Consider the following 14,597-nt stretch of genomic DNA (forward strand, 5'->3'; position numbering starts at 1 on the left):
GACCCTGCACTACTCGTGGCGTGGCATCACAATGTGCTGCAAGCTTCGTAAACTAGTCCCAGTTTTGCCCCATTTTTAATCCGAAGCAACGTAATTCTGGTGCATTGTCATGCAAGACATCTCAGTGACATGCTATTGTTTCAGCTTCAAGTATGATAAAAAGCTAACTTCAACTTTCACTCACCTGCACTACTCCAAATATACACTGACTACATCATTGACTGATTACATTTTCGAAATGTACAGCAACAAAACTGCAAACGCACAAATGTACACGCACAAAAACGGTAAGCATACCCTGCAGGAAGCATAAAGCAGAGAGAGAGAGAGTGGCTTACTTGTTACGGCAATGTGTCGATTTGCTTTGCCCTCGTCAATTACTTCCATCACCTCTTCAGGACTGGTTACAAACCTCTCAGTAGCACCCTGAAGAAGAAAAAAGAGCAGGTAAAAAATTGTCTGCCTGACCACAGAATGTGCTTGCTTAATTGGACTCTTTGTCAGCATGCTGTTTAGGCATGAACAATACCCAGTTTTGAAAGAACACTCACCCCTTTAATATTGTTGCTTCAATTATTCGTGTTAACTACATCACTGACCAATTGTAATGTTACCTTTCCACCTACAGTAACCCAGGAACTACCAAGATGATATTCTTTTCTAACTAATGTAGTAACCTATATCACAACAAACAGCATATTCATTCCTTGTTGCCTTTTACCTAGACGTTGCACCAGCCCTCACAGTGCTAAGCTTTTCCACTTTGCTTTGCCATTAGCCTGTGACAACATTGCAAGCACTTTCAACTTTCATGGTCAAACACAACAAAGGGCAACAGAACTACATTACTCACCTTGACAAATGGAACTCTGTTCTTGTCCTCATGCACGGACAAGTTTGTCTTCGTTACTGAAAATAAATAAGAAAGTGAGAGGGCTTCTTAGTTTTAAACATGTGGACAAATTTTGTTTACTCTTAAGCACAACAGCACTGTCTCTCTAAAAGTATACCCAAGAAAGAGAAAACCAGCTGCACAGAATTTAAGATAAGTGAAGCGAGACAACAGCGGCTCACCATCAAGGAGATCACGAATCTTGTCAAGGTAAATTTCAAAGTAAGACACCTGCAGGAAAACAAGAGATGGGGAAATTATGAGCTTATTGCTTCATAGTAGCAAGAAAGCACAATTGCCTGAATACGCATTCCATTAAGCAAAGATACTCAGAAGCAGCTAAGGAATAATTTACTAATTCATGATCAAAGCTCTTCCATGGCCGAGGCTAATTTAGGCATTCATGAAAAAGAGTTTCACACATTTTGCATGCGAAACTAAGCATGTCAGGAGCACACAACAAAACTCACTACAAAAGGTAATTTTTTTTTTTTTTAGTTACAATTCCTCAATGTAGTCAATCAAGCAGCACCGTTTTACTTTTTTTTTTACTATTATGCCAGCATGACATGCTGGCAGAAAAAGAAGAAAGTGCACTTCCATTTCCAAATTTGCCATTGCGTGTGACACTGGACATATACAATGTGCTCTATTACTGAAGCTAAGCATCTGTGAAAATGAATCCTAGGCAGATGATTGGTTTTTGGTCTAGAGTGGATTTAGCTCAGAGTTATAGAAGAAATGCACAAGGCTTAAATTAGGCTTAAAGGGTGTTTCTTTTCATTCCCATTTCATTCTAGCATGATAGTAAATGCATACCACAGTCCTGAACAGGGCCATATTGATGTCACTATCAAAGAAATATCTTGTCATTGCTTCACATGGCCGCAGTAACTTTTCACATGTGCATGCACTACCAATAAATTATGTAAAGCTTTCTTGAAGTTTGCATGCTGTTCCTTAAATGGTGTTATGGGAATCGCAATCCAGTGTTTGATATACATGTACCCAGAAATCTTGTGATAAATATAGAACTCGACCCAAAAATACCTTCTTTATATACATTCACTATTTGTTAAAAACATGCACACCAATATTAGTGAAAGATTTAGCAAATTTTAGAGTTCCTTCACTACATCAAATAATTCACTATACCATTGTTCATTATATAGAGGTTCAACTGTACCCCTAAGAGTTAAGAACGAAACTGTGGCATGTAGAAAAAAACACAGCCTATACGAACCTTTATATGGAACTCAATATTTTCATCCATTGAATAAATGTGATTAAAAATATCATTAATGATCCGGGGTATGATGCCTTGGCTGTAGGAATCTCCCAGGACGCCCTGTGAACATAACAAAAATTATTGTCATTTTTTTAGACATATTAAAAAAATAACTTGAGTGCACTAGTTTCTACATCTAAATGTTGCATTCACTTTGCACCTATCAATGCTTCTATCACTTCGAAGACATGCTGTCAGAAGCAAGACCTCCCCATGTGGGCATCCGGCCAGCAATGCTATGAACAGGAGAGTAACGAAAAGTAGAAGCACTGCATCACTAGATGCTGACAGTGCACTATGACACTGAATGCGGTAGGGTCGTCATCCTCTAGAAGCTGTACAACCAGTATAAAACAATGAGGCCATTCAATAAATCTACAGTATTATCACTACAACCTAGCTGCATCCTTTTTCATTTGGGAAAGATGTATATTTAATCTCACGACACTGTAAACAGCACTTAACAGGCATTACGAGGCGCTTAGATGGGGCTACTAGGGGCCCGAGAAAACATACTACATTTATGTCCCACGCAAGGAACACCCAAGCACACTCCCACTAAAGGACTTTCAGAATACAAATAGTTAAACTAAAAGCATAATCATCCCCTGCTAACTTGCATTTCTTGCCTTTTCTGGCTTGGCACCAGTCATTGGCCGCTGCGCAAACTGAAATAACAGCAAGTAAACTAAGGTTGTAAAAGGATAAGTACAGAAATGACCATGTTTTAAATAAATTGTGCATCAAACTGAGAAAGTGCTGTTGGCCTGCTTCCTTGTGAGCTCAACAACTCCCAGATGCTGAACTAGAAAGGAAAACATATTTTGCCTTGTATGCAAATGTAGCCAGCATACACAATACAATCGCTTTCACTTGGTTCTATCTCTTTATTAGTGTTTACATTTTGTGACTAGCCGATCCTTGTAATACCATAGACAGAGTGCCGGTGAGACACCTGACGAAGTGCAAAAAAAGAAAAAAAAAAAAAGACACTAAATTGAACTGTTACGTTATTCCGGCCAATTCCACCTATATAAAGGTTATTATAAAAGTAACAACATTCAAATCTGCTTTGAGCTAGGACAACTATTTTTGTAGATTAAGCAACTGCCTGTCTCTTGTTCGTGCACATGTTCATTCATTAAAGAACATACTTGTGTACCCGTATATGCGGCAGTGAACTAAATTTGGGAAGGGGTACTGCGAATACCAAAAAATAATATGCCACTACACCACTATCTGAACTGAGTGCATGCTTGCAGATTCACCCTGCACAGCCATCACGAAAAGTGCGGGAATAAAGCGCATAGCCATAAATGTTGGCAGGCCTGCAGTGAATGGGGGCGCACTTGTAACCCTACCTGCACCATGCACCAAAACTACACAGGGAATGCCATGCATGGGCTAGTCTCAAAAGGGGCCTGCCGCACTATTCACAAAAGGTGCGGAACATGTCTGGTATTAAGAGGAAGCTTTAGCTCAGCGCCAACTCCAACTTCCCCATTCAAATGCATGTGAACACAGAAATGCTTTAGTGAGGCAACTACAGGAACAATTTGAATGAAATCTGTTGCATTTGACAGAGAAGGTTGCATTCCAGTGACTCCAGGAAGCAATATTTTTATTAAGGGCCTGGACTTTCACATAAAAATCTGCGGGAATTGTTAAGTTAAAAAAAAAAAAATATTGAAGCATGCAGTTTACAAACCTGCAACTCTGCACCAAAAGAAGATATCGTAGTTCTGTACTTGTTACAGCATCTAAAGCAGACAAATTTCATATACGAATTTACAGCTTACACGAAATTGTCACAATGTTTACAAGCGTTTTGCAAAAGCCATTCTCACAAATTAGTGGTACATTTTAAAGGAGTGCATAGAGCATCAATTTTGTCTGCGTTAGATAGCTTAACAGGTGCAGTCTATAGAATTGTGGTATCATTATTATTCGAGTTAAAGCACTTCAGATTTTTGTTTTATTGATTTTGCAATGTTTTTTTTTACAAATAAACAAAAAGAAGCCTGCCTAAATAAAATGTGTTTCCTACATTTCCACCACATTTTAACTTGCCAAGAAATGCGATTTCTCCATATTCGTGTATTTATATAAAGCTTATTATCACTTAGCTAAAGCTTCATCTTGAAGGGCATCTCCCCATGAATCTTTTCCAACAAAGCTTTTGATTGTGCCTTGTACGAATAGAGTTACTGTACATATCAAATACCTACTGCCATGACCAGGTGGCCTTTGCCTACTTTCTATTATTTTTATTGCACTAAAGCTTTGGCATTGGGACGGCCTTTGACGCCTTGTGGTGTGACCTTTTATTACCTTCATCACACCATCTGATCCCAGAAGCCATGGTGTCAGTGCCTTGTACCCAAAACCCAATTTAGCTAACATCTTATATATGAATTTCCCCGTCTTTTACTTAGCGCTTCGCTGTATCAACTTTTGCATTCATTCTGTTGTAGACCGTGTTTATGTTTAGTTTTTTATGTCACAGTATACGATAATCAGATTTTTTTTTCACTCCAATGTTTTTCTAGTGCACAAGTATATTTTGAAGGTCTTTGTTGGTTTCACTTACTTCTGGAACCTTGTAATAATTATTTTCCATTCTATGTGTTATATTTAGGTTATTGTGTGCGACCTAATGGTACTAACTGCCTAATTAAATTGTATCCCTCTCCATTCTCCCCTGCTTTATGCAATACCCTCATATGAGAACCTTTAGGGGTATTTCCGAATAAATAAATCGTTCAAATAGATCAAGTCCCCTGGTGCCTGAATATGCTAAAAAGTGGTCTGAATGCAGGTAGTTTCATATCATAACTGGCCAAATAACCGACAAAAGCTTTCTTTTTTTTTTTTGTGCCTTGTACGAATAGAGTTACTGTCAATCAAATACTACTGCTGCCATGCCCCCGTTTATTTCCCCTACTTTCTATCATTCCTACTGCACTTGAAGTGGTGCCATCGTGCCTCTGGAAGCCAAAACAAAAATATCAGCCTCGTCGCCCTATGTGTATAGCCATCACGACGTCACGCAGCAGGGTGAGCGAAGCTTCCCGTCCAAAGCGTTGCTCAATTAGTGATGACGAGTCACTCATGGGCGCTCGTGGAGGTCCGACCCAATGTTACTAGACTAGCTTCAGTTGTAAAACTCGGCGGCGTTGCGCGGAACCGCCACCCGCCCGCGTCCTTCATGGCGCTGTCGTCGCACCCAGCTTCACTTCCCCACTAGCCGGCTACGCGAAACTGGCCGGATGAAACACGCGGTGCAGCGTTGGTGTATTCTGTGGTTGGTTGTTGACGGCGGATTTCAGGAAGCATGTCATCCGTGAAACTGTAGCCTTCGCCGCGTTTGTTAAGTATATTAGCAGACGATGCCGACGTGCTGCGTTCCTGACTGCAACAAGCGGCTATCGAACGATGTCGACAGTTCGGCAGGCCACTTGTGTTCTCCCAGCAATGCGACACTTCACTCGGCGTTGAACAGAGCGATTCCTTGTGGCGACCAGGAACTCTCTGTGAAAATCCACGGTGTGTGGTGATTTACACTTTCATGAGCAGGACATCTTAAAGTGTTTGTGCATATTATCAATGGACCAACGGTTGAGGTGCCACAAGACAAGTGGCCACTTGCCGAGGGTGTGGTGCCGAAAGTGTTCCCGAACCTTCCCTCGTATCTGTCGAACCAACCAAGGGGGGGAGGGGGGGGGGGGGACGCAAACGAAGAGAGATGTTTGGTGATCTGTTCTGGGCCATCTTAGAAGAGCTGTCAGAGAATATGCTGTCGTGTTGGGTGCCCCTTGCGCTTTCAGGAACTGAGTGCACGCATCATTAAATTTTTAACAGCGGAGCTGTTTAAGCTTTTTGCTTCCCCGCGTAGTGTTCGCAAAAACTCGCCTAGCGATGACGTCACTGCGCACAGCTGCGCCTCACATCACCTAGCGATAGCCAATCAATAGCTAATCGATCAATAATGAATAAATTCCGGGAAATGCTGGGGATGACTTGGTAGTGTTAAGCCTAGCCCGAATACGTGGCCCATACCTTGCGATAGCCTATCAATAGCTAATCAATAATCGATCAATAATCAAGAAATTCCGGAAAATGCTGGGTATGCCTTGGTAGTGATTAACCTAGCCCAAATACTTGGCCAATACCTTGCGATATCCAATCAATAGGTAATCGATAATCGATCAATAATCAATAAATTCCGGAAAAGCATAACCCGAAAGGCCAGGACCAGCTAGGTCCGTATGCGTTTCTTCCTATCGTGCAGTTTACCCTTCTTTCAGTATGAACCAACTAGCCCGATATATCTTATTGTTGTAGGTGGATACCGCTTTCGCATGGTATCACTAATTCGGACTATAGGGAGAACACCAGCGAGCGTGAAACACGCGCAAGCTACCCGTCCGCACGAGCTAAAGGCTGCGGCGAAGCGTCTGCAGTGGAGCGCGATGGAACGGCGCCGCCATCTGGCGGCTGCCCAAGGAGTGGCGACAGCGGCGGTAAGCGCACGGGCGGAGAGTTTTACAACTGAAGCTAGTCTAGTAACTATAGTGTTCTAGAATAGTTGTTTCTGGAATAGTTGGTGCGACCCCCGCGCAATGGCGCGCCGTGTGTAACGCAACGCCGTAACAACGCCTGCGGCGCGGAACACGAAGAAGCCCACCTCCATTGTGTGCGTCTTCCCGCTGGACGTCTGGCCGTAGGCGAATATTGTTCCGTTGTACCCCATGAGCACATCTGCAAAGAGAAAGAGAAACAATCGGCCAAATGGAGGGATGCGCATTCCAAAACCACGCCATGCAGAGGGCATCACCGCCGCTCCTTCGACCACAACAGCACTACGTATACATATAGAGGAGCAATTACGGGACAACAAAAGGGGCATTCGCGAGACACAAGAAAAAAAAAAAGGATAAAAAAAATCTCGCGCTCCACCGTTACGTGCACCGCTTCCTGATGACGAGGCACTACACGGACTCCAAAGGGGGTGAGAGGATAAAGAGAGAAAGAAAAGAAATGAAACAACGAATGCGTGTCCGGCCTGTGCAGCGTGCCCTCCACACTGTCCATCAACCAGCCTGCGCGCGTCTTCAGACGCGAGCTATCACTACTGCCTTTTCCCGCATTCATATCCCGAAAAAAATTATAATAATAAATCGCATAACGGCGCAGGCGCGACGGAGGAGTCGGGGACCGCCTAATCACGCCGATCGATGGCGCGTCTTTCAAAATGTGGTCGACCCGGGCGTCCCCGCATCGAAGAAAGCCATCATTCAAGCATGGCTGAGAGTTTTCCGTGCGCGACAGACGTGCATACAACTGCGGGCACGTAAGATATATTATTGCACTCTTGGGCATTTATTTTTTCGATAAATTCGGCGTTTACGGGCACTTGTCTCCGTTACTTTTTTTTTTTTTCTTGTCAAAATTCCCAACATTGCGGAGCAAGCAACAAGTAATGAAAACTTGTCACTAAAGCAGTCAAGCAATCATTCGCAGTTGAGGATTGTTCAAGTTCCCGCATATACAGTGCAGATATTGCTGGCCATGGCGGCGCTTTCTTTTTTTAAAATAAATTTCAATAACACTGCCGAGTAACATGACTCCACGTTCACACCGCGGAAGAGGGCAAGTTCGGTGACATCCGGAAAACACATCGTCGGAGAAGAGTGGTCATCCGCGGCCCGTCTTCCAGAAATCAACCGGCTCGGCTAGATTCGGTGAACGATGCGCGAAAATTAAATATTCTACAAATTCGATCATTTTATATTTCAGCCCATATCGCTCGTGTGTCAACGTGGAGAAGAATAGCGAAGGGCAAACACTGAAGTCGCCACAGAGGGCAACGTTCTTAACGTCTTGCTCTGACCTTTACCGACGGCTTCGTTGGCCATGCTCACAGTGGAGTCACGCCTGTATGATCGGCCCAGATGCGGTCCGCTGAGTGCTCCGCTCTCTGATATATACGACAAATTAAGTGGGCTTGCCGGCAGTATTTGCAAACCTATAGGTCCGCGCCTGCCGTACACAAACACGCAATTAGGTTAGCTATATAGCTGGCCCTTGCTACAGCGTACCCCAACTAGACAATCTACGATGCAGAGCATGAACACAGCGAGTACACAATTGCACGTGCAGCAACCGCGGCAACGTGCATGACACGATCGTTGTTTCGATCAAACGTCGCCTTCACGTGCGTGCATAAGCATACACCCAGAGATCGTACTGCAAAGCAGCGAATTTCTCCGGCGGTGAGCGAAGTAGCTCAAGGCTTATTACTACGCCAAATGGTCGCTTTTGGTCACGACCGTCGAAAACTCGGCTGAAGCGTGTCGGCGCGCTTTTCACGGCACACCGACCAAACTTCCTTCTCTCGACGAGTGCGCCAACCAAAAGGCGAGGAGATGGAAAATCGAAGAACAGACCGCCCGTTCAAGCACCGAGCCACACAGAAAGTCGAGAAAAAGAAATAAAGGATAATAAGAAAAAGCAGGGCGGTGAGCCAATAGCAAGACGTATCGTTCATCAAGGCGAGATGGAGAGAAAGCAACGTCGTTCGTGTAGATATATAAACGTGAACGATTACATCGGCTCCTCGTTATACGACAGCTCGGCCAACAACGATTTCTCACCTCTCGCAAAGTTATGCCGCGGCCGTGTATCAACAAACGGCGGCTTTCGTTCGCTGGCCTCCTTTCCTTTCTCGCTTAGCTCGAAATTAGCCGAGCTCTCGCATGGCCGTGGCGCCGAGCCTCGTTTTAAGCTCCCCACCCACTCCGACCTAGGGAGCCTACTCCGGCCAAGAAAGAAGCGCCGCCTCTGTAAAAACACGAGGCTCGTACATGCGATAGCGTTGCGAAAGCTACACCATCGCTTCTCTTCGGAGGCAAAGAGCGCGCTCGGCCTGAAATGCGCCGACGACCAGCGCCAATCAGAGCGTGCAGACGCTGGACAGAAAACACAAGGCGCCGCCGCTCGCGAGCACGTGTGCATGCAACCACGATGCAAGTGTGCGTACGCGTGTGCATTCTCTCGAGCAACGGGGCCGCACTCACACACGGTCGGGAGGTCGTATTGCTACGCGCCGCCGCCGAAAAGCGGATCAGATTAGAAGAGAGAGCAAACACAATGGGGAAAACGGCTCGCTATGCGCGAAAGGAGAGACGAGTTCTTAAAGGCCAGGCACAGCACACGGGGGACGGAACCAAATGGAAGAATATAAGCATCGTTTCAACAACTGCCAGGTTCACTTCCGCTTAATAAAAGCCGCCGAGCTTGCTATACACTGCACTGTGTTGCAACGCTACGCCAGTGATGACATTTCGCTCCGGCTGAAAGCTGCTGCCCCGCGTATAAGTAGTGGCGCGATGTATGAAGTGGAATACAGTGAATGCACGGCCGAGAGAGAATGCGCGGCGGACTTAACGAGGCGTCGCGTCTGCATGCACGTACGACCGTGTGTAGGTCGCGCGCGTATAGCTCGAATGTGCGCGTATGTAAATAGTGCACCGTAACTCAACACCACAGTTCTCGGCACGTTCAAGCCGCGGATGTGCCGTATATTTCGACAAAGTCCGCTTTGAACTGGAATACGCAACGACGTGATCGGCTGCCTGAGTCGAGTTCGGCGAGGAGAGAGAGTGAGAGAGACAAAGAAAAACTTGCGGGCGTGTTGCTATAGGGCATGATTGCTTTGTTTTTGTAGTTCAGTCCCTTTCTTTCATCCCTCAACTGGAGTAGCGTATGTCAGACCAGCCACTACACTAACTTCTTCCACTCGAGTTCAGACCTTTTCAAGGGGAATACAAAATAGTTTACATTCATAAGGACGTTCAGAATCGTTTAATTATACATCATTTGTGCCACAATGTTTTGTGAGCACGTCGAACACGGCCCGTCAGCCAATTACAGTTCTTCATTCAGCGCCAGCGGCCCCAAGGGCGCAGCTGCAGAAGCACCGACCTCGTCGGAGGGCACTGCATTACGACACCTGCGCCGAGGAGAGGAGAGAGACAAGCTCAGATACAGAGTATGATCAGACTGATAGGCACGCCCAAGCCGTGCGTGGCAATGACAATGGGCGCCAAAACGGACTCCGCTTCGTTACGGCGAAGGGAGGAGACGTCGCAGCGAAGACCGTCTCTCGAGTTGCGAAAGAGGCCTGCCAGCAGAAGCATCGGCAGCAGCACGTGTACTTCTCATGGGCGAACGAGACGGATTCCGGTCGTTAAAAAAAAAAGCTGCAACCCGCGCACGCTCTCCTCTCATAGACGCACACAGACAGGCCGAGTCCGACCACCACGAGCCGTCACGCGAAGAGCCCTCCACAACTGCGTAATCGCGGTTACGCAAGCAGACCTGCCGGCGGACGGGACACGCGGAGCTTGGTCTCTCGGCGCATGCTGCACCTTTTTGGCTGGCAGAGGCGCAGGTGGGGGTTGGGGGCGACCGTCGGCTCGCTACGCGAGGCCTCGGCGAGTAGGCGCGGCAGGAGAAACGAAACCGGCGTGTTTAAGAGCGCCGCTAAAGAGAAACAACAAATCGGCTCAGAGAGGTGACGTATTTTTATTTTCTTCAAAGCTCTCATTTCATTCCTGTGACGCAAAATTGTCGCATTGCTAGCGGAGAAAAAAAGACCGAACTATCGTAAATTTCGCGCCCAAACGGCAGCGCCGCTACGTCGAACTGACGTCACGGTTCGACGTTGTTTCCTCGTATCTAAGCCGTTCTAACGCTGAATATATATATATATATATATATATATATATATATATATATATATATATATATCCAAATTGCGGGGACTTCAAGGAGACGTCGCTACAAGATTTTGTTAATAATGTGTATATATAGAATCATGATCATTTAAAGCACTCACAGACCAGCTATACACTTCAATCTAACAACCTCGCCCGAGCCTATCCAACACCACCTAGACTAGGAGCCTAGTCTAGGTGGTGTTGGCCTATCGCCGTCCGTTCCGGAGTGCGCACCGCTCTACCGTAGGGAGTCTGGCGGGAACGCCAGGGACGCAGACAGCGGCGGGACACCAGCCGGTGGGGGAGGGGGGGGGGTGAGAGAGAGGGGGTGCCAAGGGCGCACACACCACCCCATTATTCCCCTCGACATCGATCGTTCCGCCGGCGGCGCGGGACGCCCAGGGTGCCGACGGCCTCCGCGGGGGCGCGGTTGGAACCCGACGCGCCGGCGGCGGCAGCCTGAACCGGCGGTCGATGCACCAAACCGCGTTCTCTCCGCGACAGAATCCCCCTCTACAGCCGGTACAGTATATATACCGGGGCATGGGACGGCCATGCGCATGCAGCTGTGCAGCCCCGAAAAAAGAGGCTTCCCGCCAGGGCAGTGCAGAAGCCGCAATGCAGCGCGAGCCGCAAAGCGGGGTGCATGCACGCATCAAGCAAGACCCGCTCGTGTTTACGCTCCCGGAGTCCTATATAGAACCTGTCAGCGGCGCTCGCCACGCACAAAGGGGCTCGTCAGCGGTAGCGACAGTGTGGGACAGACACGCACACTCAAGACGGGCCACCGCTCGCGCCTGGTTCTCGGAAGTAGTACGTCGCCTGCTCGCGCACTCATTAGCGCGCACCTGTATACACAGCGCTCAGATCTCGGCGACCGCGCAAGTGGATGACGATGACGAAATGGGGGCCACCGACGTCTGCACGCGTTTCCCCGACCACACGGTCAGACGCACGCTCGGGAACTATAAGAAAATTAGACAATAAAAACCATTTCAGCGCGAAAAAGCTACGGTGAAATTCGAAAACGAAGCCATATGCGCACCGCGCTCAATTTCGTTTCAGTCGCTCCACGCCGACCGGAACTGTGTCTCCATTTAATGTGGAAATAAAGGGAGGGGGTCTCATATTCGTTTTCCTTCTCTGTCTGCAGATATGTTTGTCCTTTCGCTTCGTGGCAGAACACGCACGCTGCTGAAACACTTCATTTCAGGCTTCCGTCCTGCCTAAACGGTCAACCCGTCTCGCTCTATTCAACCGAATCAAGGGCGCACGCTCGCCGCGCATTTCCTGCGTAGGCGCACAATACACGCGAATGTCCGCGACGGAAATTGCCAGCTGCGCGAAGTGGACAAGCGCGGACCGCGGAGACGCAGGTGCGCTGGCAACAAATGACGTCGACGTATACATGCATATACACGCCCCGAGCAACCTTTTGTTTCTCTTTTCTTTCTTTATATCCACAAGGCGCTGAGTCGTGCTCTCTAAAGGGCTGCAGAAAATAGCGCCTCTTCCTCTTCACAACCACAATCCCTCGAAAAAAAAGCACTCTAGCTGGCGCGTAACAGGAACGCCACTGCATAGAAACGTTTACGCGCAAATATTACATGATACATGCGCCTCAACGTTTACGATAAGCGTTATCTCCCCGATAATCCCATACTATTTCCGCATAGCAGCAGGTAGCTCAATCAGCTCAACAGATATTGTTAAAGAAAAAAGGCGATAACTACAAACACACTCAAGGCAGACAATGAAACATGAGCGCCAGAACAGCATTAATTTCTATACGGGGTGATCATGTCTAAGTTTAATGGAAATTTTTTTAATCGCCTGTGGCAGATAGCGTAATTCTTGTCCTTGAGCTGGATTATTCGAAGAGGCGGGCATTACTATAGCACGAGAAATCGAAACATATTCAACTAATTAACAAAACTTCACTAATTAAATTCTTAATTACTTCATGGCCATACTGCAAATTACGAATTGTCGCAGTTGCGCTTGCAGGACGTATCCACTTAAAATGAATTTCGAGGATGACACCAGGTTCGAGATTCTGTTTTTAAAATGTGGGACTATATACATGGGCGTTCCAGATACAAATTTTGTGCTTCAACGCGTAAAATAGCCGTTTTATTAAAAAAGTAACTGCAACAACAGTGCATTCTTACGGCGAGTTTGATGGCGCATATCTCCAAACTGGTGTCATTCTGGAAGTTCATTCCATGTGGATACGCCTGACGATCTCACCGGCTACAATTCGTAAATTGCATTGTGTGCCGTAAATTAATTAATTCAGAACATAATCAGTGATTTTCTTAATTAGTTGAATAGTTGTTTCGAGTTCTCGTGCAAGTAATGTCCGCCTCTCTGAATATTCCAGCTCAAGTACTAGAATTGTGTTATCTGCAACAGGCTATTTTTAAAAATTCCGTAAAATTTAAAAATGATCACACGGTGCGTGTGCAAGCACAAAAAGCGGTACCTAAATTTCGAAGCGATGAACGAGAAAATAACCGCGGTTACAAAATGCACCTCCAAAAAGTGCAATTTTTGCGAATAGGCGACCAAATCACGTTTACAGTTAGCATTCTGGCTTCGCCAGCACCTCTTAATTTCCGCCACAAAACAATTAATCTCCATTAGGAAGTACTATAACCAGTGTCAGCTGGCGTTGTGCGCGTTATCGAGCGAACTATGCTTCTCCCGGCTCGTCTCTGGGGCTATACCACGCCAACGATAGCCGCGGGAAAACTAACAAGCGCGTGTTACTTCATATATAAACTTGGGTCATCATGAAGTCGGTAGAACGTCACACAATTTCTACGTAGCGTGCTACGAGGAAATCACCGAGGAAGTGTGGTGGTCCCGGAGATAGTGAAGTCTAACACGGCGCCTCAGGGCGCGAGCAGTCGCAAGGAAAACGACGAGGGAATGGCACAGGGCGCGCACGCGCCGAGCGTTTCAACGAACTGGCTCCATTGCATGGCTTCGGAACGAGAGAAGTATGCGTACGATCGTGACCTATAGTGGTTAGAGCACCGGGCTGCTGTGCTCGACGGCGAGGTTTCATTGCACAGTCGGCCACATCATCATCATGATCAGCATATATATTTATGTCAACTGCAGGACGAAGGCCTCTCCCTGGGATCTCCAATTCACTAGCTGATTTCAACCCTTGGGCGTGCAAGTTCCCTAACTTCATCACCCCTCCTATAGTTTTCTGCCGCCCTCGACTGCGCTTCCCTTCTCTTGGCACCCATTCTTTAACTCTAATGGTCCACCGGTTATCCATCCTACGCATGACATGGCCTGCCCAGCTCAATTTTTTTCCTTTTAATGGCAACTAGAATATAGGCTATACCCGTCTGCTCTCTGATCCACACCGCTCCCTACCTGTCCCTTAACGTTAGGCCTAACATGTTTCCATCGTTCCATCGCTCTTTGTGCGATCTTTAACCTGTTCTCGAGCTTATTTGTTAACCTCGGTGCACCGTCGGTCACATATTTTCTTTTTATTATAAAGCGAGGCGAGACAGGACCTTGCGAATTGGGGCGGGACTCTTGTTTTAGGTCCCCTCGCTCACATTCTACCAATCAGTTCTTTTACAAGTAGGCGTGATCATCAACAATA

At 46.7% G+C, this 14,597-nt stretch overlaps 1 protein-coding gene across 1 annotated transcript in view; it reads right to left on the minus strand.

Moving 5' to 3' along the window:
• Positions 1–14,597, minus strand: part of LOC119441899 (kinesin heavy chain) — a 102,615-nt gene that overhangs the window by 24,569 nt on the left and 63,449 nt on the right. The window contains exons 3-7 of the mRNA XM_037706548.2: positions 6,868–6,941; positions 2,136–2,240; positions 1,075–1,123; positions 854–909; positions 339–426 (exon numbers count right to left, since the gene is read on the minus strand). Of these exons, the coding sequence (XP_037562476.1) occupies positions 339–426; positions 854–909; positions 1,075–1,123; positions 2,136–2,240; positions 6,868–6,941 (372 nt within the window). The remainder of the gene's footprint in view (positions 1–338; positions 427–853; positions 910–1,074; positions 1,124–2,135; positions 2,241–6,867; positions 6,942–14,597) is intronic.

The sequence above is a fragment of the Dermacentor silvarum genome, chromosome 2, assembly GCF_013339745.2.
Source record: "Dermacentor silvarum isolate Dsil-2018 chromosome 2, BIME_Dsil_1.4, whole genome shotgun sequence".
NCBI lineage: Eukaryota > Metazoa > Arthropoda > Arachnida > Ixodida > Ixodidae > Dermacentor > Dermacentor silvarum.